General features: G+C 42.9%; 1 protein-coding gene across 1 annotated transcript in view; it reads left to right on the top strand.

The window, feature by feature from the left end:
* The window catches only part of SPTBN4 (spectrin beta, non-erythrocytic 4), a 114,076-nt gene that overhangs the window by 28,217 nt on the left and 63,210 nt on the right, over positions 1-22,649 (top strand). The window contains exons 16-17 of the mRNA XM_029571090.1: positions 8,894-9,096; positions 19,880-19,970. Of these exons, the coding sequence (XP_029426950.1) occupies positions 8,894-9,096; positions 19,880-19,970 (294 nt within the window). The remainder of the gene's footprint in view (positions 1-8,893; positions 9,097-19,879; positions 19,971-22,649) is intronic.

Raw genomic sequence — 22,649 nt, 5'->3', positions numbered from 1 at the left:
AGATGCAAATAAAGTAGCTCTATTTTGTATAATATCTACCGATTCTTCTAAAAAAGTGGAGACTCCAATAGTTGAAGTTTCTGGGTTCTCCTCTCCCACCCACCCAATTTTCTTGGGGAAGTAGAAGACTTTTGAGAACACCGGTATTTCATTATCTGAATATTGCAAAATTTCTCTACAATATTTTTTTAACATTTCAGATGGTGAAAGAAGCCTAGTCTGAGGAAAGTTTACCAAACGTAAATTTTTGTACCTCAACATATTTTCATAATTTTCTAAATCTCTGTGGATTGTAAGGCTATCTTTAATCTGGGCCACCCCAGTATTTTCCAATAATTTAATCTTGGTTGTTACTTTCCCCAATTCTTCCTTCAAACCTTTCAATTCCTTTCCATGTTGTTCTATCTGTATGCTATTTGTATTAACTATACTAGACAAAGAATCATTCATTTTTATCACATTATTACTCAAATTAGCTGTCAGTTTCCAAATATCTTTCAAAGTTAAATTTTCAGGAGGGTCCAGTGACCATTGCTCTGGTCTCTCTGGCACTCCTTTAAGCATACTTATTCCAATATTTGGTATTTGTTTACTTATCTGAGTCTCTTCCACATTGGCTGAGTCCTTCCCATCTGATGGGCTGCCCACTTCCAATTGTAGAGATCCTTCAAGAACTGACGCTATTGGTTGTGGAGGAGATGAAGGTCCTTCACCCGGACTTAGTGAGGCAGAAAACTGCTCCTCCTGGATGTCCTCTCTTGGTGAAATTTCAAACCGTCGTATGACGTGTTCGTCCATGGGGCCCCTCGGTGTTATGGGCGATAGTGGAAAGCTTTTTACTTTCCTTTTCCTCCCCATAAACCTTAGGGAGTACTCAGGAAGTTCCAACTTATCTGAGCCAAAAGTCAAAGGGATAAGCAACTTCTCCAACCTTCTCCGGCCTAAGCCGGCCAAAGCCGCGCGCCACCAAAGGGGCGCGCGGCTTAGGCGGCGCGCCGGTGACGGCGGTGTGCCGTCTGCTGTATGATTTTATACCCAGCAGACGCCGGATGATGACGTCGGACACGCCTCCACTCATGGGTCTCACGGCCTCGCAACTGTTCTAGCGGTTCTCAGCGGTCCTGTAAGTAGTCCTTCCCAGTGGTGGCTCAATCGGGGGCATCTCTCTCTCTCTCTCCAACTTTCACGCTCCCCAATTCTCCCGGTTCTGCTGCACGATTTTATACCCAGCAGACGCCGGATGATGACGTCGGACACGCCTCCACTCACGGGTCTCACGGCCTCGTAGCTGTTCTAGCGGTTCTCAGCGGTCCTGTAAGTAGTCCTTCCCAGTGGTGGCTCAATCGGGGGCGTCTCTCTCTCTCTCTCCAACTTTCACGCTCCCCCAATGGAGTCTGTTTTTGGCTTATCTGGGCTGCTGTAGAGGAAAGTCTGTCTGCTGTGCTTCATCACTGTGGTCAAGGTAACTGGATTAGCTGGCTCTGCATTGGTGTTAACTAGCACTTAGGGGGATTCTTACAGCTAAGTAAGGTGGGCTGTTGAATTCTACCTCTAGGCTAGGAGTGCAGAGGAAACTTGAGGGTCCTTGAAGATGTGACATGCGGCCAAAAGCAAAACTAGTCCTTTGTCTCTCTCCTTTTATAGGGAATTCATCTGCATTTGTTAGTTTATTATTGCAGAGCAATTAGCTTTCAGATAGACAATCCGATTGGTTCAACATATAAAAACCTTCAAAAAAGACCTAAAAACTTTACTGTTTCATAAATTCTTCATGGATCCACAATCATCTACACAGACCAACTCTCAAATGAACTCATAATCTTTATTCTCAACCTAACTAACCTCCCTCGACATTCAACCTTATATCTTCAGAGACTTACTTGGTTATGTTTATTATTGTATTTACAACATGTTATGATATCTCAAAACCTCTTTGTTAAAATTTATTCACTTTGTAAACCGTTATGATGGCTTTCCGAATAACGGTATATAAAACTCTTCAAATAAATAAATAAATAAATATACACTGCCAGTATTTTTCCAAACAGCAGATCAGTCTTAGGCCAGAATGACACTGACCAGGGTTTGGAAGCAGACGTCTCTCTGATAAGTTCACAAACACTGATTGGTAGGTTTGGGAAGCAAAGCTATAAATCCTCGCCAGTAGGCGCCTAGCCTGTTCTGGTTTTGCAGGTACACAGGCCTTCATTGTTCTTCTATGTATAAAGCAGATTTTTTTCTGGTGCAGAAAAAGATGCCAACTATCCCATGCATCCTTGCAGCAGAGACTCCAGTTTTGTTAGCCACATACACATTGCCAGAAGTTGTTGCTACAAGGCCTTGCTCCTACATTATGCTTTAGAATGACGACCACTGACCATTTTAATAGCTACCCTCTGGACTAACTCCCACTGGTTTATATATTTTTGAAGGTGCAGTCTCCAGAATTGTGCACAGTAATTCAAATGAGGTCTCACCAGGGAACTATGCAAGGTCCGTGTTCTGGAGGTCATAGAACCAGACCTTTTAGTAAGTTCCAGTTCTTTCGATCTTTCAAGAGAGGAAGAAGAGGTGGTAGCAGAATGAATGTCAGAGCAGTCTGCAGGTACTAATGATATTGTGACAGTGTGTCAGCAGCCCTGCAGGCATATTTTAAGTCCTGCTAATTGAATTGCCCCTGAGGCAGCTCTATGAGCGAAACTCGGCCAGAGTCGGGCATTGAAATAAAGGGCTTCTTCTGATCGTCCGAGTCTCATTGTCTTTACTGTATCACGGTGAAGATAGGTAGTCAATTGTCAGAATTCATCTGGAGATGGAACCAGACTGCTTCAGATCAGTGGATCCTGGAAATTGTTTGCAACAGCTATGTGTTAGAGTTTTCTCATCCTATACCAGACATTTTTATGACTTCCCTTTGTATCTTTGCTCAAAACAAAAAGATGATTCAAGTAACTATTGACCATCTTCTTAATATAGGTGCAATTGTCCCAATCCCTCGGGCTCAATGGGCTCAGGGTCGTTATTCCATCTACTTCATGGTTCCCAAGAAGGAGGAATATTTTCATCTTTTTTTGGATCTGAAGAAGGTCAACAAAGCTTTGAAGCTACCTCATTTCAGAATGGAAACTTTGAAGTCGGTGATGTTAGCAGTGACATCACTGGACCTTCCAGAGGTGTATCTCCTATCCCTGTAAGGAGTCAGCAGCAGACGTTTCTGCATTTTACAGTACTAGTCAGTCATTTTCAGTTTCAAGTACTCCTTTTTGACTTAGCTACTGCTCCAAAGACTTTTTCCAAAGTAATGTTAGTGGTGGCTGTGTATTTACATCAGAAAGGAATCCTTGTTCATCCTTATTCGGACGATTGGTTAATCTATGCAAAGTCAGCACAAGAAAACGCAGTGGCCAAGGCCAAGGTGATGCACCTAATGGAGGAAATAGGATAGGTAATAAACTTTGCAAAAAGCAGGTTGCCGCCTTCTCTGTTCCTGAAGTACCTGGGAGGTCATGTTGACGTGAAGAGAGATCATGTTCAGTTGACAGTGCAGCGGATCCAGAAACTATAGAGTCAAGTGCAAGCCAGGAGACCAATAGTGTGGAGATACCTTTGGCTGTTTGGCTCCATGGCAGCAGCTTTAGATTTGGTTCCTTAGGTTAGGGTTCACATGAGACCCTTGCAGGAGGCTTTGCTGTCCAGATGGGATCCACGTTCTCACGAGGATTACATGATATGATTATGGGTTCCAGAGCAAGTGAAAGTCAGCCTAGATTGGTGACAGATGATGGAAAAGGGAGGGGAGCTGGAGACCCCCTCCTAAATAATGGTTGTAACAGATGCCAGTCTCCTAGATTGGGTCAGGTTCCTTTTTATTTTTCAATTTATTCTCATTGGCTCAGGGACACTAGTGGAGGATCAATGCTTTATTAACCGCTTGGAAATCAGAGCAATATGGTTGACTCCAATCCAGTTTGCTTCTTTTTTCTGGGTCAATTGGTAAGAATTTTATTAGACAACGCAACAGCAATGGCATATGTGAACCATCAAGAGGCAACCAAAAACGCTCAAGTGTTAGCCAATGCAACTCTTCTTTTAGTGAAGGAGCATGCTTAACTAATTTTCTTTTCTTTTTAACCATTGTCTTGTTTTATAAAATACCCCAAGTCTCTTGCTCTGTATGTTTGTCTTATGAGATTGTAAGTTCTATTGAGCAGGGACTGGTTTTTTGTATGTTTGTACAGTGCTGCGTATGTCATGTAGTGCTATAGAAATGTTAAGTAGTAGTAGTAGTAGCATGTGAAAATCAGTATTGTATATAACAGGAGTAGAGAATGTCCCAGCAGATTTTTTAAGTTGTCACACATTGGATTCCATAGGTAAGTGTCTGTCACAAAAGGAGTTTTCTCAGATTGCAGATCAGTGGCGAGAACCAGTAATGGAATTGATGGCCTCCAGTAAGAACACAAAGGTAATAAGGTTCTTCAGCAGAAGGAAAGAAAAGGGATCTTCAGGCTTAGATGCGTTGGTTCAAAACTGGCCACTAGAGGTTCTGCTATATGTCTTTCCTTCTTGGCTGCTGGTGAGCAGGATCATTCAGAAAATATGCAGACATCAAGATCTTGTGATTCTGGTAGCTCCCAGTTGATTGTGGCACCTTTGGTATGTGGATCTAGTAAGATTAGTGGACAGAAGTTCATTGCTGTTACCTCAGAAGAAGGGTTGTTATTTCTGCGGCCAGTAGTACATAAAAAATCAGTTTGACTTTGTCTTATTGTTGCATCCGTCAGTCTCAGACGGCTGCGACTGCTCTGCCTTACCCCTTTTTCTCCCCTTTCTCTCTTTCTGGGCAAGATGGCTATCTCTGGTGCCGAGGGCCTCGGCGTTTCCAGATCAGCATGGGCATCCCCATCCGCCATGCTCACTCCGGTGGCCTCCTAGGGCGCGAGTGCGCACATCTCTGACGCTCAAATACACGTCATGGCGGGAACCTCAGGGGCGGCCCCACCGCATGACGTAAGTACCTCCGGGTATATCTAGCCTCCGCTTCCGCTACCAATTTGAGTTAGCAAAGACTTTGCTTCGCTGCTCTGCCTGCTCTAAGCTGCACGGTTAGTCACCTCCTTTTACACTAAGGGCCTCGCCCCAGCAGAAGCTCTAGACACCCACTCCTCAGGGGTTTCTCGCTTCCAACTTCCCTTCGGGGACCTCACTAACCAAGACAACCGCTCCTCGGGGGTTTTTTCTCTCTATTCCTTTTCAGGATATTGGACCATTGGGTACTCGCTCCTCGAGAGCCTATCTTCTTCATATCCTGCACCACGGATCTTCGGTCCCACCATTCCACCATCAGGAAGACGCCTTCACTCTGTGAGTACCTCTACGATCCGGTGCTCCAACTCCACCCACCAGCTGCAGTGTTACCCGCACTGCGGGATCCTGCCTATCGTGAACATCTGGGTGAGACATTACTTCTGAGCCTGTTGAGCGTTTTGGCACTTTGTGGATCAGTGCCTTACCTTCCTAATTCACCAACTATCATCAGCAGTATAATAAAGACTCCATCCATTCTGTGTCTGCTATCTGTGTCAGCCTATCGCATTTGTTCCCTCGGGGAGGAGCCCCGTGGGTGGAGTCATCTCCATTGCGACCAAGGGTCCACAATGCCTCAAACATAACACTTATGGCTTGGCCCTTGAGATGTCTTTTTTGATTAAAAAGGATATTCTCAGGAGGTGATACTGACTTTCCTACATTCTAAGAAGACTTCCACTTCCTTGGCTTATATCAGAGTGTGGCACGTAGTTGATTGCATGTTTTAGAAGTTGGCTTTTAGGTTTACCTCTATCTTCCCATCTGGATATCTCTTGCTTCTTTAAGGGAATAAAACATATTAGGCCACTGGTAAGAGATACAGTTTCATCGTGGAATTTGAATCTGGTATTATTTTACCTGACAGAGCCTCCCTTCGAGCCACTGAAAGAGGTAAGAACATAAGAACATGCCATACTGGGTCAGACCAAGGGTCCATCAAGCCCAGCATCTTGTTTCCAACAGTGGCCAATCCAGGCTATAAGAACCTGGCAAGTACCCAAAAACTAAGTCTAAAGGTGTCAGTTAAACTTCTGACTTGGTAGCCATATGTTCAGCAAGGTGGGTTTCTGAACTGCAGGCACTTTCTTGTAGGGAGCCATTTTTGATTATCACAAAAGATATGGTAAAGATTTGTGCAGTTCCTTCCTTTCTTCCAAAAGTGATCTTCTCCTTTCATCTAAATCAGGTGATGTGCTTCCTTATTTCCAAAGAGAGTTGAATGGAGAGGATAACTCTCTTTAGAGATTGGATATGAGGAGAACTCTCTTGCATTACTTGAAGGTCACTAATAGTATCAGGAAATCCGATCATCTCTTTATTCTATATAGTGGTCATTAAAGAGGTATGGCGGCTTCTAAAGCCACATTGACATGTTGGATAAAGGAAGTAATCAGCGCAGCTTATCTTGATAAGGGCCTTTCAATGCCTAAACAAATAGTTGATTCCACTAAAGTGCAGGCGGCTTCATGGGCAGAGTGTAGATTGGTTTCACCATTTGAGATGTGTAAAGCAGTGACTTGGTCATCCTTACATTGCTTCTTGAAACATTACTGACTGGATGTTCAGGCTAGAGAAGAGGCATCATTTGACTCTCAAGTTATAAGCAGGTTTGGCAGCATCCTGCCTGCTGAAGATTGGTACATCCATGTATCTGGACTAGTCTGGCTGGATGAAGAGGAAGGAGAAAGGTGTTCTTAGTTGGAAATGATGTTAAGGAAAAGAAATTATGAACTAAGAACACCTTTCTCCTTCCTCTTCAGTCAGTTTTGAACCATTGCATCCAAGCCTGAACTGATCTGGCTGTGCGTACCAGTTCAGAACCCTCGTTATTCAATTTCAGAAAAAAGTCAGGCTGAAGTTTTCCTTATGCAGGTATGTTTGAACTGGAATTCCTTTAGTTATCCATTTGTCTGTTGAGTGGTTTTGGTTAATCTATGTGTATGCTCCTGAAAGCTTTCTGGTTTAGGGGTGGGTGGGAGAGGTGGTGAATTGTTTGTTTAGCTATAGAAGAATTCATTGACAGGCTGAGGTCATCACAGGAACCCATAAACAGTGACACAAGCAAACCTGTTAGTCTCTGTCTCCATCTGCTGATGGATGGGTCTGGCTGTACTTAAGGAAATTATCAGGTAAGAACAAATTTTCCTTACCCACATAAAAAATCTTTGCACATTGCCTTCATGTTGTATACAAGATAAATAGCTCCAGAGGGGTCATAATATAAGAGTAGCAAAAAGTCAACCACAGGATGAGGAACTGTTCAAGAAGAGCATGGTGGCAACAGCAACCAATAATTGCAATAAGACGAAAAGTAAAAATAATATTTAATAAATAATGAAAGAACAACAATCATGAGAAATATATAGCAAAAAAAGGGGGAAAAGAGCTCTAAAAACAAACAAGAAAAAAATAAAAATCTCAAAAGGCCATGTTTCTTCTGCAAAATATGCCTAGATTAGGGGTTAAAACCTATGAACATTTACAGGTGAATTTTCAAAGGCATTATGCATGTGAATTTAACCTATCATCGTAGCAATTTTCAAAGCCCATTTACCTGCATTAAGTGCACTTAATGCGGGTAAAACCTATTGACGATTCAATGGCATATGTTATAGCAGTTTTCAGAGGCCCACTTACATGCATAAAGAGCATTTACATGTGTAAAACCCTGTTTTAAGCATATAAATAGTTTGGAAAATCAGGCCCTAAATATAAAACATATAAAATAGTATAAAACCTGTAATACATGGCATAATCAATATAAAAATATAAATAGATAAATAAGTTAATTTTGACGAAAGTGTCCTTTAGAGTGCTCAGATCTATGTATACAAAAATAGCAAATCCAATGTGATGGTTCCGTGTCCTCCTTGGTGGGCCAGCATGGAAATATTGGGGTTTTAGAGTGTTTTTCCCCCTTTTATGTTATATTTTTCTCGTGATCTTATTTCAAATATTTATTAAATATTATTTTGTACTGTCAGTTTTTTTACCCTTTTTGTATTATTACATTTATCGATTTCTGTCACCATTACTCTTTGCCAACAATATCATAAGCAGGGTTCCTGTACTACAAATGGACCTAGGTTTCCTAGTGACTGGACATAAGGCCCATGCTTGCAAGGTACGGTTCCTTAGTGCATGGCCCCCATGGATAAGTGAGTTGGGAGAAGGATATAAGACAGGGGGAATGAAGGCTTATGCCACCAGAGCCCAACAGAGGTTGGTTCTGACAGAGCTGGAAACCTAAAGAAGCAGTAAAAAATCCTGCTCAGCCAAATCCCACCCTCCTCCAGAAAAAACCTAATGAGGTGCAACACCCCAAATCCCTTCAACGCAGATGGCACCTCTTTAAGTTATCAGATGACAGGAGTAGGCTAACCTAGTCCTTTTTGCCTGCCTGTGCCTACCTCCTGCAGCTATGAATCTGATTAGGGTTAGACATAGTGCCCCTCTTCATTATCCCAATGCATTCAATCTTCAATTCTGTCCTTGAAAGAAAATTAATAGAGCGAGTTGGAAAATGATCAGTTTTAATTGACATTGAGGCAAGGAATGACCAACCCATGCTACCACTGGACAAGCCAGAGAGAATTCTAGGTTTTAGAATGAGGTGGGGGCAACATGTAATGTTGAGTTAGCTGAGGAGAGGACCTTAGTACCCCTCCGTGCATACAGTTTTCAACATTCATTAATCTTATTATCTCTACCCGACTACTCGGTTGGTTTTAATTTTGCCCCATTGCTGTCTGTACCAGTAGAATTTGTTTTTCTCTGATCAATTTCTGTTTCTCACTCTACCCAGGAGTCAACCTTGGCTCATATGGAATTGCCTGACTCTGTGGAAGCAGTTGAAAAAGCCATAAAAAAGCACAAAGATTTCCTGACCACCATGGAGCTGAATGCACAAAAGATCAAGCTGGCTGTAGATGCTGGGGAGGGCCTCATCAAGCTGGGGAACATATATGCTGACAGAGCCCAGGACAGGATTGATGCCCTAATGAAGAGGTAGGAGGAATGTAATTTGGGGAGAGATTCAGACCTGTTAAGTCCAAGTCAGTGGGAACCCTGTGAGCCAATGCTGGACCTTTAGGGGGCAATAATCAAACTGTCCACATTGGTGCAAACTCCGTGGTTAGTTTTGCTTGGATAAAGTACCCAAAGAGATTTGTGCCTGCTTTTTCTGTGGATATTTTTTCTGGCCAAAACAATGTGTGTAGTTTTTTAAATCCAAACCTACTCGCATTGTTGGCATCCCTGATGTAACCCTGACTCTAGGATCGCTTCTGCCCTACCTGGGTAAAAGTAACAACGTGTAATATTTTTCTGTCAATAAGCGGGGCTGAATTAACCATGATATGGGTGACATCATTCGACGGCACTGAACAGACCTCTCTCCAAACTAGTAGAGCTTTAGCTCTTCTGAGCATGTGCAGGGCTTTCTACTCAGGTGTAGTCTTGTGAGCCTCCCCAGTCTTTTTCATCTGAGCACTAACAAGGACATGAACCTCCGTCTCTCTGTTTTTTCTTGTTATAACCAATTTTTCTATTTAAAAAGTTGCCTCACATAAGAACAAAAGAAGTTGCTATACTGGGTCAGACCAAGGATCCATCAAGCCCAGCATCCTGTTTCCAACAGTGGCCAATCCAGGTTACAAGTACCTGGCAAGTACCCAAAATATTAAGTAGATCCCATGCTACTGAAGCCAGTAATAGCAATGGCTATTCTCTAAGTCATCTTGATTAATTGCAGTTAATGGACTTCTCTTCCAAGAACTTATTACAACCTTTTTTAAACCCAACTACACTAACTGCCCTATCCACATTCTCCGACAACAAATTCCAGAGCTTAATTGTGCATTGAGTAAAAAATAATTTTCTCCAATTTCTTTTAAATGTGCTACTTGCTAACTTCATGGAATGCCCCCCCTAGTCCTTCTATTATCTGAAAGATTAAGTAACCGATTCACATTTACTCATTCTAGACCTTTCATGAGCCCCCCAAACAGCACTTTTAAATGTTACCTTCCAAAAAAAGATAATAGAAGATTTTTCCTTACAATGTCAGGAAAGAAAAAACTGTGGTAGAAAAATGTCCATTACAGATGGACATGAGCTTTATTACCTTTGTCTGGGTCCTGACCATGGCCAGGCTAATTGTTACAGTTGTGGATGAATGCCCCTACGTATGCAGAGAGCAAGTGCCTACAAAATGGAGGAACTACATAAGACTTGCAGAAGCCAAAGTCTGTCCTCATCCCAAAGCACAGCCTCATCTGCTTCACCGGGAAAGGAGTTGGGTAGGCGCTCCTCCAAAACTTGTCTTCTGTCGGCAGAGCAGGCTGAATCCTTGGGATCGACTAAATGCAGCCGGCAAGCATCGAAAAAGAGGCACCGCTCCATGGAACATTTGGAGCACTCCACACCTAAAAAACAAGGGACTCGAGAGCATCGCACCATTGACGTATTGAGCAATACCAGTATCATCGATGCACAGAGCTCCATCGGTGCTGTTGATACATAGAGCATCATCAGCACGGTTGGTGCTGACGAAGCATGACATCATTGGTGCATCGATGAAAAATCTCTGGTGCCGTCGACACATAAGTCTTCCAAGTACCAAGCTTGAAACATCATTCTTCAATGACTTTGCTTTTAGAAGCATCAACACATCATGTCACATATCTTCCCACAGTATTATACATAGGCTAAATCAGTCTGTTATCTGGAGCAAGCAGGGGATATAATTCCTCTGCCTCCACTAATCTCACTAAAGAAATTACTGGACCTAGGACTATGACTTGAAACACCAAATTCCATTTGCTCTTTAGAGGCTCTCATTTCTAACCAACCTCCAACTCGTATTTTACAAAGTCCAGAATATGTACAGATCCTAGATTCCAAAGAGGATGTTCCACCACCTATGCCAGGTCAGAGGGCATACCAGCCACTTAACCAAATAGTGGAGTTAGTGAAGAATTCCTTTACCTATTTAGTGGCTAAGGACAAAAGGATACCGTTCAGCCTCTCTTTTCTAGAATATCAACTTTACTCCAACGAAACGGAATCTCACAGATACACTATCAGATTCTTCGCAAGGGAGTTCTAGCCTATGCCTATGCCTATGCCTATGCCTATGCCTTTCACTTCCAGCGAATTCTAGCCATTCAGAAAATGTGCACCAGGCGTACCCCCTTCCTCAGTCACTACCTTCATCATTGGAGTCCTGGATTATCATTCCCTCACCTCTGGGCTCTGAAGAGGGCTCAATGGGATACACTTTGCCTCCCTCCAGATAGAAAACAGAGAGTAGGATTAAATGGTCAGTTTTCTCAGTGGAAAAAGGTAAACAGTGGAGCACTTCAAGGATCTGTACTTGGACCGGGGCTTTTCAATATATTTATAAATGTTCTGGAAAGGAATACAGTGAGTGGGGTGATCAAATTTGCAGATGACACAAAATTATTCAGAGTAGTTAAATCACATGTGGATTGTGATAAATTGCAGGAGGACCTTGTGAAACTGGAAGATTGGGCATCCAGTTGGCAGATGAAAAGCAAACAGAATGTTGGGAATTATTAGAAAGGGAATGGAGAATAAAACGGAAAATGTCATAATGTCTCTGTATCGCTCCATGGTGAGACCGCACCTTGAATACTGTGTACAATTCTGGTCGCTGCATCTCAAAAAAGGCGCGGATTGTGTCCTGTGAGGGTGTGGGGGGGATGTTTGTAATGGATTGCGAAACATAAACACTGATAGAAGAAAGCCTTAAAACCAGGATTGGCTCCGGGTGTCTCCGAAGGACCAACAGTTGTAATATATCCATTACAGAACTGAAGCTGCTTAAACTGAAGCTGCTTAAACAAGAGCTAAGAAATAAAGAACACACTTGGAGGAGAAACCCATCCCCCACAACATTAGCTATTTATAAAACCTCCCTCAATGCTTATAGGATCACCATACTGAGAACAAAGAGAGATTTTTTCTCAAAAAAAATACATCATTTCATATTTGATTCAAAAGCACTTTTCTCCTACGTTTCAGCTCTCACTAAACCATCACCTCCTACCATTCCTGATGATCAAGCACTCAACAAAGCATCAGAACTAGCAGAATACTTTAAGGATAAAATTGACAAACTGACTATCTCTTTCTCATCATCTTTTTCATATCCCCCTTTCCCTCACATTACCTCACCTCAACTAAATACAACGCTGGAAACTTTCGAGACCACTTCAGCACTTGAGATAGAAAACATACTTAAAAAAATGAAACCGTCATCTCATCCCTTAGACACAATTCCTTCTAACCTTCTCATCGCAATAAGAAACTCCATATCAAAACCAATTGCAGACATCATTAACTGCTCTCTCTCCCAGGGTCTAGTTCCTGACCAACTTAAATTAGCCATTCTCAAACCTCTACTTAAAAAACCTAACCTTCCAACCACAGATCCAGCTAACTTCCGCCCAATAGCTAATCTGCCATTGATCGCCAAAATTATGGAAAAGATAGTCAATAAACAACTATCTGAATATTTGGAAGAAAACAACATTCTTGTATCTTCCCAGTATGGCTTTCGGAAATCGTTAAGCACTGAATCTCTCCTTATCTCTCTTACCGATTCTATTCTATCTAATATGGACAAAAAACAACCACATCTTTTGATACTACTAGATCTCTCTGCAGCCTCTGACACTGTCAACCATTCATCTCTATTAAAATGTCTGGCAGATATAGGCATTAAAGGAACAGTCTTCAGCTGGTTCAAATCCTTCCTAGCAAATAGACAATTCAAAGTAAAGATTAACAACAAAGAATCACAACCGATCCCTTCCAACCGGGGGGTCCCTCAGGGTTCCTCCCTTTCCCCTACCCTCTTCAACATTTACTTCTTACCTCTGTGTCATCTACTTACTAAACTAAACCTAACTCACTATCTCTACGCGGATGACATCCAGATACTCATCCCAATCTCAGAATCCTTACAAAAAACCTTGGCTCACTGGAACAATTGTTTGCAACAGATCAATCATCTTCTCTCCAGCCTTTGCCTCATTCTTAACAACAACAAAACTGAGATCCTAATCATCAATCAAGACATCAACATCAAACTTCTAAACCCAGCTGACCTACTCAACTCATCCACTCCCATATTAAATCACTCACCACATGTTCGAGATCTAGGTATCATGCTAGACAATCAGCTCAATTTTAAAAAATTCATAAGCACAACCACCAAAGACTGTTTTTATAAGTTACAAGTCTTAAAAAAATTGAAGCCTCTTCTTTATTTCAACGATTTTCGGATGGTCCTACAAGCCATTATTCTATCAAAAGTCGACTATTGCAATTCGCTTCTCTTTGGCCTTCCATATTCATCCATCAAACCCCTCCAAATGCTACAGAACTCTGCAGCCAGAATCCTTACCAATACGAATAAAAGAGATCACATCACCCCCATTCTCAAGCTCCTCCACTGGCTGCCTATAAAGCAAAGGATCCTATATAAAGTACTCACCGTAATTCATAAATCCATTCACAATATCTCTCCTCTTCAATTATGTAACCAACTACGCCCTCACTCCTCCTCTAGACCCATCAGAGGAGCATATAAAGGCACACTCTATGTACCTTCAACAAAATCCTCGCATCATAAACGTGCCATATCTACAGCAGGCCCCATTCAATGGAATGCGCTCCCACCAGACATTCGGCTTGAGTTCTGCCACTCTTCATTCAAAAAAAAACTTAAAACTGGCTCTTTAGCCAAGCTTTTCCAGGACCATGATCATCATTTTTTCCCCTCCAACCAGCAAGAACATATCTTCTTCACAAACCCCCATTTTCCATACCACTACCTACTTCGGTATCTAATCTCTTGCTGCAGGACACTTGAGACTTTCTCACTTATACGTTATAATTTTTATGCTCAATAAGACCTGTCAACTTAATTGTTTAAGTCTTTTTTTTTTTTTTTCTCCTTTATCTTTTGGTCATCAATGTTACAACGTTATTGTTAAATTTTGAACTTATGTACACTGTTCCAAGTTTCATAACCTTGTTCTATGTAATGCCTTTTGGCAATTTTCATGTTCTGTTTCAATGTAAACCGATGTGATCTTTATTTCATATAGGAACACCGGTATATAAAAATCTAAAAATAAATAAATAAATAAATAAATAAATTACAAGATAGCGGAGCACACGTTAAATAGAAATAAATTATTATTAAAGTGACTCGCCAGCTTTTCAGTCTCTTACCTGGGGTTTTGCGCTTAGAAAGATTTAGGGAGAGTTTTAAAAATTGCAGAGTTCACAGGGACTTTGCCCTAGCTCTCAAAGGGGAAAGAAGATGGGCACTTTCCCTTTGAAAAATCACCCTGGGGGAAAAGTACCCATGGAGATTCCCGCTTCCTTTTCCCATGAGTAAACATCCGAACATTGTTGATCCCCCACCACGAGCACTTTTTTTCTGCGGGTGGGCGGTTTTCAGAAATCCTGTTTTAGCCAGTGCGATCGGCGTTTGAAACTTTGCCTTCTTAGGGGCATCATATTCAAAGGCACTTACTGTATGTGCCCAAGACCTGGTTTTGTGTATGTAAATAGCTCTATGCATGAAAGTGTGCACAGCACAGGCTGGCATGCTTCGTAAAGAGGCATCCCAGAGGGGCGGATTTACGCGCACACTTCAGATTTTTTTTTTTAAACTATGCGTGCAAAGCCAAATGCACGATGCGGAGCTTTACGCCTGTGTTCTGCGCACACCCGCAGAACTTATGCACAGACGTCTGCTTTGAAAATTTTGGGCTAAACTCTGTGGGTGAAGAGCAGCCGAAGGCTTTAGCCTATGCGGGCTGATTGATAATTACCCCTCTCCAGCCCTGCTGTTTCCATGCAATTTATTTTTTTGACCGTCAGAGGATCTTCCTCCTGCTGTTTGAATTTCACAGTTCCCACCGGGGTCCTCCCTCTCTAAGGTGCAAGGAACGTGATGCGCCGGTGGTAGTGGATGGTGAATTTGTAAACAAGAGTATCTTGTGGATTGAACTGTCCGTGGACGGAGAAAGGAGGTCAGAAGAATTTGCTGCCAGTTGGAAACTGGCCTGGATAACAGGACGCAGACGATCTCATCCATTCAGATAGAGAGGGTGAGGGCGGGAGGTGACCGTTCTCATTGATGCAGGGCGTTTCTCAGTCAGATGCCAACTTTGAAATCTTGTTCTGGGGAGAGCTTTGGTAGCTAAAGGGTTAACCCATTAGGGAGTGCTGACTAATTCGACCAGTGTGTGGTTTCACGTTTCCCATCAATACGAGGTGATGGGAGCCCAAGCTTTTATAGATCTTGGACCCTGGCCAGAGCGGACTATATAAGCTCAGATAATTGTTGGGGTTGCCAGGATGGAGTGGGATGGGGGGATTTGTAATATTTACCTGCTGCACTCTACGTCTCAGTGTTCTGATGCATTGCTGCGTTTCTGAATTATGCAGTGCCCTGGCCTGGTGCTGAAGAGAATAGAAGCATGAGACTGTATGAAATTTTGTTGTCTTTCTGATTTAGTCTCTGGTTAGGAGATGGTAGGATCCTCTTATTAGATGCATTGTACAATGTTATTAAATGTGGGATAGTCATACACACATTCCAGCTCAGGCTCTCTTTCTTGGTGTGCTCCTGAAACAGTAACAAGATTTGAAAGTGATTGCAAATGGTAGTGATTGCTCCTGATGAACCATATTTGAAGGATTTTTGCCCTTTTAATTGTGCTGTGAACCAGCAGTTTTCTCCTGCTCCTTTGGGCTTCCTGTTTAATCAGAAATGGCCTTCATCAGGCAGCGTGGCCATACACCCTCAGCTGCAACTACCCAGGATATGTTCCTCTAGTTTTATAACCTTGCTTAGCTCAGCCACTGCAATCACAGTTCTTTGCTGGGAGCCACACTCCACAATTCCCTCCAGAATCCGGTACACATGCACTCTAGTTTCAGCCAGTTGGTGTCACCATCACCAAGTAGTGGCTGGGGCTCCCTCCCACCAGGGGCTGTGAATGCTGCTTACATGGCATCCTGAACGTCTGCTGGCCTAGGTAGCAAAGGCCAAACCTGAGAACTGCACCCAGGTCTTTTGCATGGTTGTGCATCGTAGTGTCACTTAGCCTCTGGACTGGACTCTAACTTGGGTTCTGATGGCAGAAACCAAATTTCAGGAGGCAAGACAGTTTGCAAAGAAACCATTGAAAATCAAATCCAGTACAAAGCACCCCTCAGCTGGCAGTTTGTTATGCTTGTCCATGGAGAAAGCGAAGTTGCTTAGCTGGAACAGGGATTCTCTGTGGACAGCAGAACAAACAGCCACACAATCCCTGCCCCCTCTCTGAGAAGTTTACCTAGCTTGGAAAAAGACTTGCGCGCGGTGACGTTAGTGGGGGAACGCCTGCACATGCTCCGAAAGCAAAGTCGAACATTCTGGGCTTTGAGAGAAAACGCCCCCACTCGGTGCCATCAGATGACGTCACCCAACTTGTGTGGCTATTTGTTCCGCTGTCCGTGGAGAACAGCTGTTACAATAAGCAACTTCGGTTAACTCTGTATATTCCCCTACATCTTTTTGCACTCTAGTTACCCTTGAAGTTCTACCACCCTGAATTTATACTTTCACTCTTTAATCATTTTATTTTTCATATTGTGTCAGATTCATTTGCAATATTGTTGTATTTACATATTTGCTTATTGGAGCTCAGGTGTAGGCAAATATGGTGGTCCTTGAGTGCTGCAAACAGGTCTGGTTTTCAGAATATCCACAGTGAATGTGCACTTTCTCAGAAATCCACAGTGAATATGCGCAGCTCTAGAAATATGGAATTCCCTGCTGTTTGAGGTGCAGATGGAAAGCTATTCCAAAACTTTCAAAGGCTATTAAAAACATACTTATTCCATCAGGCTTTTCCCTCTGAGCATGAGCCTTAATATTATTTATCTATAGTGCTGTGATTATCGGTTTGTTTTATAATTGTATGAATGTCCTTTTGTTCACCGCCTTGGGCCTTTGGTATTTGATGGTATAGAATAAATAAAAATGAGATAGATTTCCATGCACTGCCTCCATTGCCTCTCGTGCATATTCCTTGTGGATATCCTGAAAACCAGAACTGTTTGTGGCACTCGAGGACCAGAGTTTCTTGCCCTTGTTGTAGCTGAAATGTGCTATAATATCTGTTATTTGTTAGTCTTGGAAAGGTGCAAACCGGATCTTTCTTGCAGAAGGTAGCAGGTGCACATGAAGCGACAGAGTTGAGAGAAGATGTCACATAAAGCTTGGGTCTGGTATTCAGTACATGGACAGCCCCTGAGATGGCTCAGGCTGATACTAAACGGAGCAGGGTTGGGATCTGCCATAAAGAAATTCCAGCCTCTAGCCATGTTTTGCCCAAGAGTGGCTCCCCATGGTGGGGGGGGGGGGGGGAGAGGGCAGGCCAGTTTTGAATCAACCTGAGTGTGTGTGGAGCAGTGTCTCCAAATGGCTTTGCATAAATCTTGACATGAAGGAACCTCGTTCATAAGCCAGGGTATGTTAGGAGTGATCTCAGTCTGTCAAATTTAGTGCTAATGCTCTTCTTCCATTCTTAGTAGTTGCATCAAAGGTAGCCTCCTTCTGGAATTCATAGGGTGTACTTTTTATAGGCAAAACATCAAGGTATGCTTAGAAATTCTTCTTATTCAGGCCAGTGGCTCTCAGTATAATTGGGACTATTTCTGTATCTTTCTGCCACATTTTCTTGATCTCTGATTGCATCTTTTGGTACTTAAGAATCTTTGCTTTCTCCACATGATCCCCAGAATAGTCGCTGGGTAGTGGCAACTTCTATCAGCAATACCGTGTTTTTCTTCTTCACCACTATATCTGATTTTCTAGCATCGATCTTCCTGTCGGTGAGAATAGGAATGTCCCAGGTGATCACAACTTCTTTGTTCTCTTCTATTCTATTAGGGTTGTGTTTCCAGTGTTTGTTTGGTACATTGATGCTTTAATGTTTACACAGTTTCCAATGAATAAGCTGTGCCACCTTGCTGTGCCTTTCTGTATACAGGTCTTCTGACATCACTGTGTAAGCACAGAGATGGCTTGACTTCCATTTCTTGGGATATTTGACCACCCAGGAATTTTGCAAAATAAAGGCCTCTGTATTATGTGGGCGTGTGAACCAGTAAATTGATGCCTCAATCCACCCACCCACTAGATTTAAATGAACCCACCCCCACCCTGTTCTGCAGAATTCATGCTATGTTTGTCTTAAGTGCTGACTTCAAAATCGATGAAACATGAAACAAGACCTCTGACCCGGCTGCTTTTCCTTCCTCCCATCAATGAGGCAAGGATCTGACCTTTCCTTAGAGCTCCCAACCTATCAACACGATTCCCTGAGGCCTATTATATCTTGCAATTTATTTATTGGCTTATATTGTTGAAAATGTCACTGAGACCCTTGAATGTAGCTGAAGGCACAAATATATAAGGAATGCCATGGATCGGTTTTGGAGGCGAGGGGGGGATGCTGCATGGTGCTGATAGAATATCTGCGTTTGTGGCTTCCTGTGTTATGGACATGGCTCATCTCGTGGATAACACACAACGCAAGGGGTGGGTGAGTGCATGCAATTTGCCCACTCTTCCTGCAGCTCCCATGGGACTATTAAGCCATGATAAAACTTTGCTTTCTTATGAATTATTTCCTGCAGAATTCACTAAACTCTGGTACTTCTGTTCCACAGTTTAGTGAAGCTCGTACTGGCGTTGGAAACGCATATTCCTGGTTCCCAGTGCGACTGCTGTGTTGTAAAGGGGCAGTAAGTCCCGAGTAAGAAATCATCCTCCTCAGTTAAAAGTCCCCCCCACCACCCCACCCACATGAATGCCCCACTGAGTCCCCATGCCCTCCCTGACACAGCGCCCCCATTATAATAATGAAGCCCTGCCTCCTTGTTATAACCCAGCCTCTTCAAATCTCCAAAATTGGGTTCCTACGTTGGCCCCCAAATTCCATACCCAGTTTTGTAGAGAAGGATTCCCTGGGAGGGGGGGGGGGGCAGGAGAAGGGTCCCTGAATTGCTCCTGCCCCGCTGGCTCCATCATTCAAAATGGCGCAGGCTGACCTGAGGCTCCCTTTTGCTCCTAACACATGATCAAAGCTTAGTAAATAGAAGCTCGAACCTGCGTAATTCCAACCGAAGATATGAATTAGCAACCTGCTTACTCTGGATTAGGGACTCTCTGAGATTCAGAAGCAGCCCTGTCACATATCCTTCCTGTCTGAGAAGGAAAAAGGCTTTCCTGGGAGTACCTGGCCTGACCTTTCTCTGCGGGCTGGGTTCAGGATCCCACTGCTTGCCAGCACATGCGGGAGCTCCGCACTCTTCACTGTGGTGCTAGAGCCTAATTTTTTCCTTCTCCCGACAATTGGATTTTGTATGTTTTCAGTCTTCAAGCTAAATCAGCCACCCACCATGCTCTGGGACCAAGGGTGCCCCTGTTCTGTTTTAGCCCTGCCTCTCGTTCAACATTATGTGGAATTTCACTTCATCCTACCAGGAGCTGATAAGGGGGAGGCGGGTTGTTTCTCGATTTAGGTTTTTCTGGTGAAAGCTGCACTGCACGCCAAAGCCATCACAAACATATTAAACTAGTCCAGTATAAAGGTAACACCCACAACGTGTCATTCATCTTTATTTTATCACATTGAAGTGGACCAAGATGACGACATGACGCTTTTATTTTTTTCCCTTCACGTTTTAGGAGCCAGCAGAACTGTGACGCGGCCCAGCAATGGCAGCAGAGGCTGAATGATCATTGGGATCTGCAGCGGTTCCTGCAGAACTGCAGCGAGGTAAGATTCCCCACCACCCTGCACCCTCTGGGCTGTCGGATTTTCATGTCCTCAGCAAGGGCACGGCTTAATTCTTAGTGAGAGTGAACGGGAGCAGCCGAAACAACCTGTGGCGTGCCCGCGTTGAGTTCTGTGGTGCTCGCACAGGTCATTACAGAGGCTTCTGGGGATGTCCACAGCAAAACTGTACATTGCCTGCCATCTTCCCTATCATTTTTCCCCAGAGCTGGGCGGGGGGAGGGGCAATGATTCTTTGTGTTTGCACATCTTCCAGGTTCGAATATGCATCCTTGTATGCAGTGTGAATTGTGACTCATTTTGCAAATACATATACATATATTTATTTATTTACCTAGCAACTTTTCTCCTGCTCCTTTAGACCTCCAGCTCAATCAGAACCAGAGCTAGAAGCCTGGTACCATAAGCCTTCATTCACAATTACCCGTGGATGTTTCCCCTATTTTATATTCCCAGCCCATAACATACCTAGTCTGGTTATTGCAGTGATGTTCTTGGGCCGGGGACCAAATACCGGGGCTTCTTCCAGAGACAAAAACTGCAGCCTTGGGCCCTGAATCCAGACATTAGCTATCACCCTTAAGCAATGACCACGGCTCTCTCCGTCACCCCCCCAGTCCTCGGGGCCTGTGAGTGCTGCCTCCTCAGCATCTGGAGAGTGGAAGATTCAACTTTTGGACCGAACCAGTGACTTTTTTTGTATTGAAAATACATTTTAAACCCTTTGGTAATGTGGTGAAAGCTTTAGTTAACCTTGCCTTGTGTCAGCTGTGGGGTGGAGTTTCACAGTCCTACCTGGATGTGTCTGACTGACTGCTGCCTTCTCTCCTTCTGTTTCTGCTTTACATTATACTTTTGCTTTTATCCCATTTCAGTTATTTTTACCATTTGCTGTCTGTTCTTCTATTGTTTTTTCCCCCTCTTTTTCTCTCTGTGTCACACACATAAATCCTTCAAGGATCCTAAATATCTTTGCTGCTGTCTTCACCTTTGTCATTGTGGCACTAAATAAATAATACATCAAAACTACCCAAAGCACACTGGTTATATTTATTATCAAATAATCATCCAAAAAATTGTAATTTTTATTTTTTTACTATTCTTAAATGTTTATTTAAATTGTATGAAAGATTATCAATCTATGATATATCCCAAGCATCCAGCATCTGTCTCTCTCAATGTCTTTGCTCAATTTATCCTGGATGATTTTTCTTCATAGAAAGGGAAAACGTAAACTTCTGCAATTTCCAGCATCAAGCTTGCAATCAAGCTGCCATCATGTGATAAAAAACAAACCCTTTCAAGAAAGCTCTTTAATTCTTCAGTACATTTCCATAATTTATTAAAAAAAAAAAAAATGTCAAAACCGCTATACATGCTTATTCTCCCATAGTATTCAGTAATGCTTGGGTTTCATATTCTGTACAGTTAATGTTTGTTTTTAATTTTTGTTAGTGTTATAGTTGTTCTGTTTTATCAAGACTATGTATTATGTTGTCTCCAAGGACAGTGTGATATCAGTCTTCATAGGCGGGTGACGTCAACCGGTGACTTCACAGCTTTCAGCATGCTCTACTGGACATATATAGGCTATCTTGCTTCACCACCATCCTACGGGGCCCCCCTCAGTTTCTCTTTTTCTGAGGAACCCAATGGTTGTATTTTTTTATTAGGTGATTTTTGTTTACCTTGCACCAAAACCAGTGTTTTTTCACATGGCCTCCCTTGGTCCAGCCCCTTTTCATCCAGTTAGAATGCTTAGATAAGTTTATTAATTGAGTTTCATGTTTTTTTAAATTTTTGCATTGACATTGGCATATCAAGCTGCATTGGTTGGATATTTTTTTCAAAATTAAGTTGTTTGATTTTGCAGCAATTATTTTTCATCCAGTGTCTCTTAAGGGGAATCATTGGCTTCAGAAAGTGCTTCTGGTGGGATGCATCGTGTGTTTCCCCCATGACAGATGCGCACTGTACCTGGCGGACAGCCATGACATCATGGCATGCGCCACGTACAGGATGGTGAGTCCCAAAGGCCATCAGTCCCACTTGAAGCTCATGCAAAAGTTCTTCAGGACAGATACTTTTGAGCTGATTGCATCAGCTTCAACACTGAAAAGCCCAAGAGCTGCACCAGATGTTGGCGATACATCAGCATTGAAGAAGTATCACTCTTCATTGAAGTTGGGCACCAATAGAGGCCATGGAAGTAGATTATCATCTAGCTGCACTCACCCAAAGAAAATGAGGACTTCCAATTCAGAAGAGCAAGCGAAGGTGGAGAGGTTTTGTTGTCAGTCCCGACTGGTGCATAATATTGAGAACAGGGAGAAACTGGCAGCAGCCATTTGTCTTCCGAACAATCCCTGCAGAGAGGGCAGCTCACCCGCAAAGTCTGGAGGATTGTGACAGTCTTCAAGGGCCCAGGTCACAGCCACTGATACAACATAGGTGGCCCTGGAAAATGTGATTTCTCCATCTGCTTCATATGCTATGTTAGCATTGGCAGTGTTTGAGGAGAGAATTGAACAGGAAATTCCGAGGCAGTGCATCTCCATTTCTCTCACTTTGATGCATCAGCATTGACAGTGATGCAAATGGATGTCCCACTCATCCTCAAAGTTCTCAGAGTATTGACTGCAATTTAATTGATGCTGGTGC

The sequence above is a fragment of the Rhinatrema bivittatum genome, chromosome 11, assembly GCF_901001135.1.
Source record: "Rhinatrema bivittatum chromosome 11, aRhiBiv1.1, whole genome shotgun sequence".
Taxonomy (NCBI): Eukaryota; Metazoa; Chordata; class Amphibia; order Gymnophiona; family Rhinatrematidae; genus Rhinatrema; species Rhinatrema bivittatum.
This window is presented reverse-complemented; position numbering and strand designations above follow the sequence as displayed.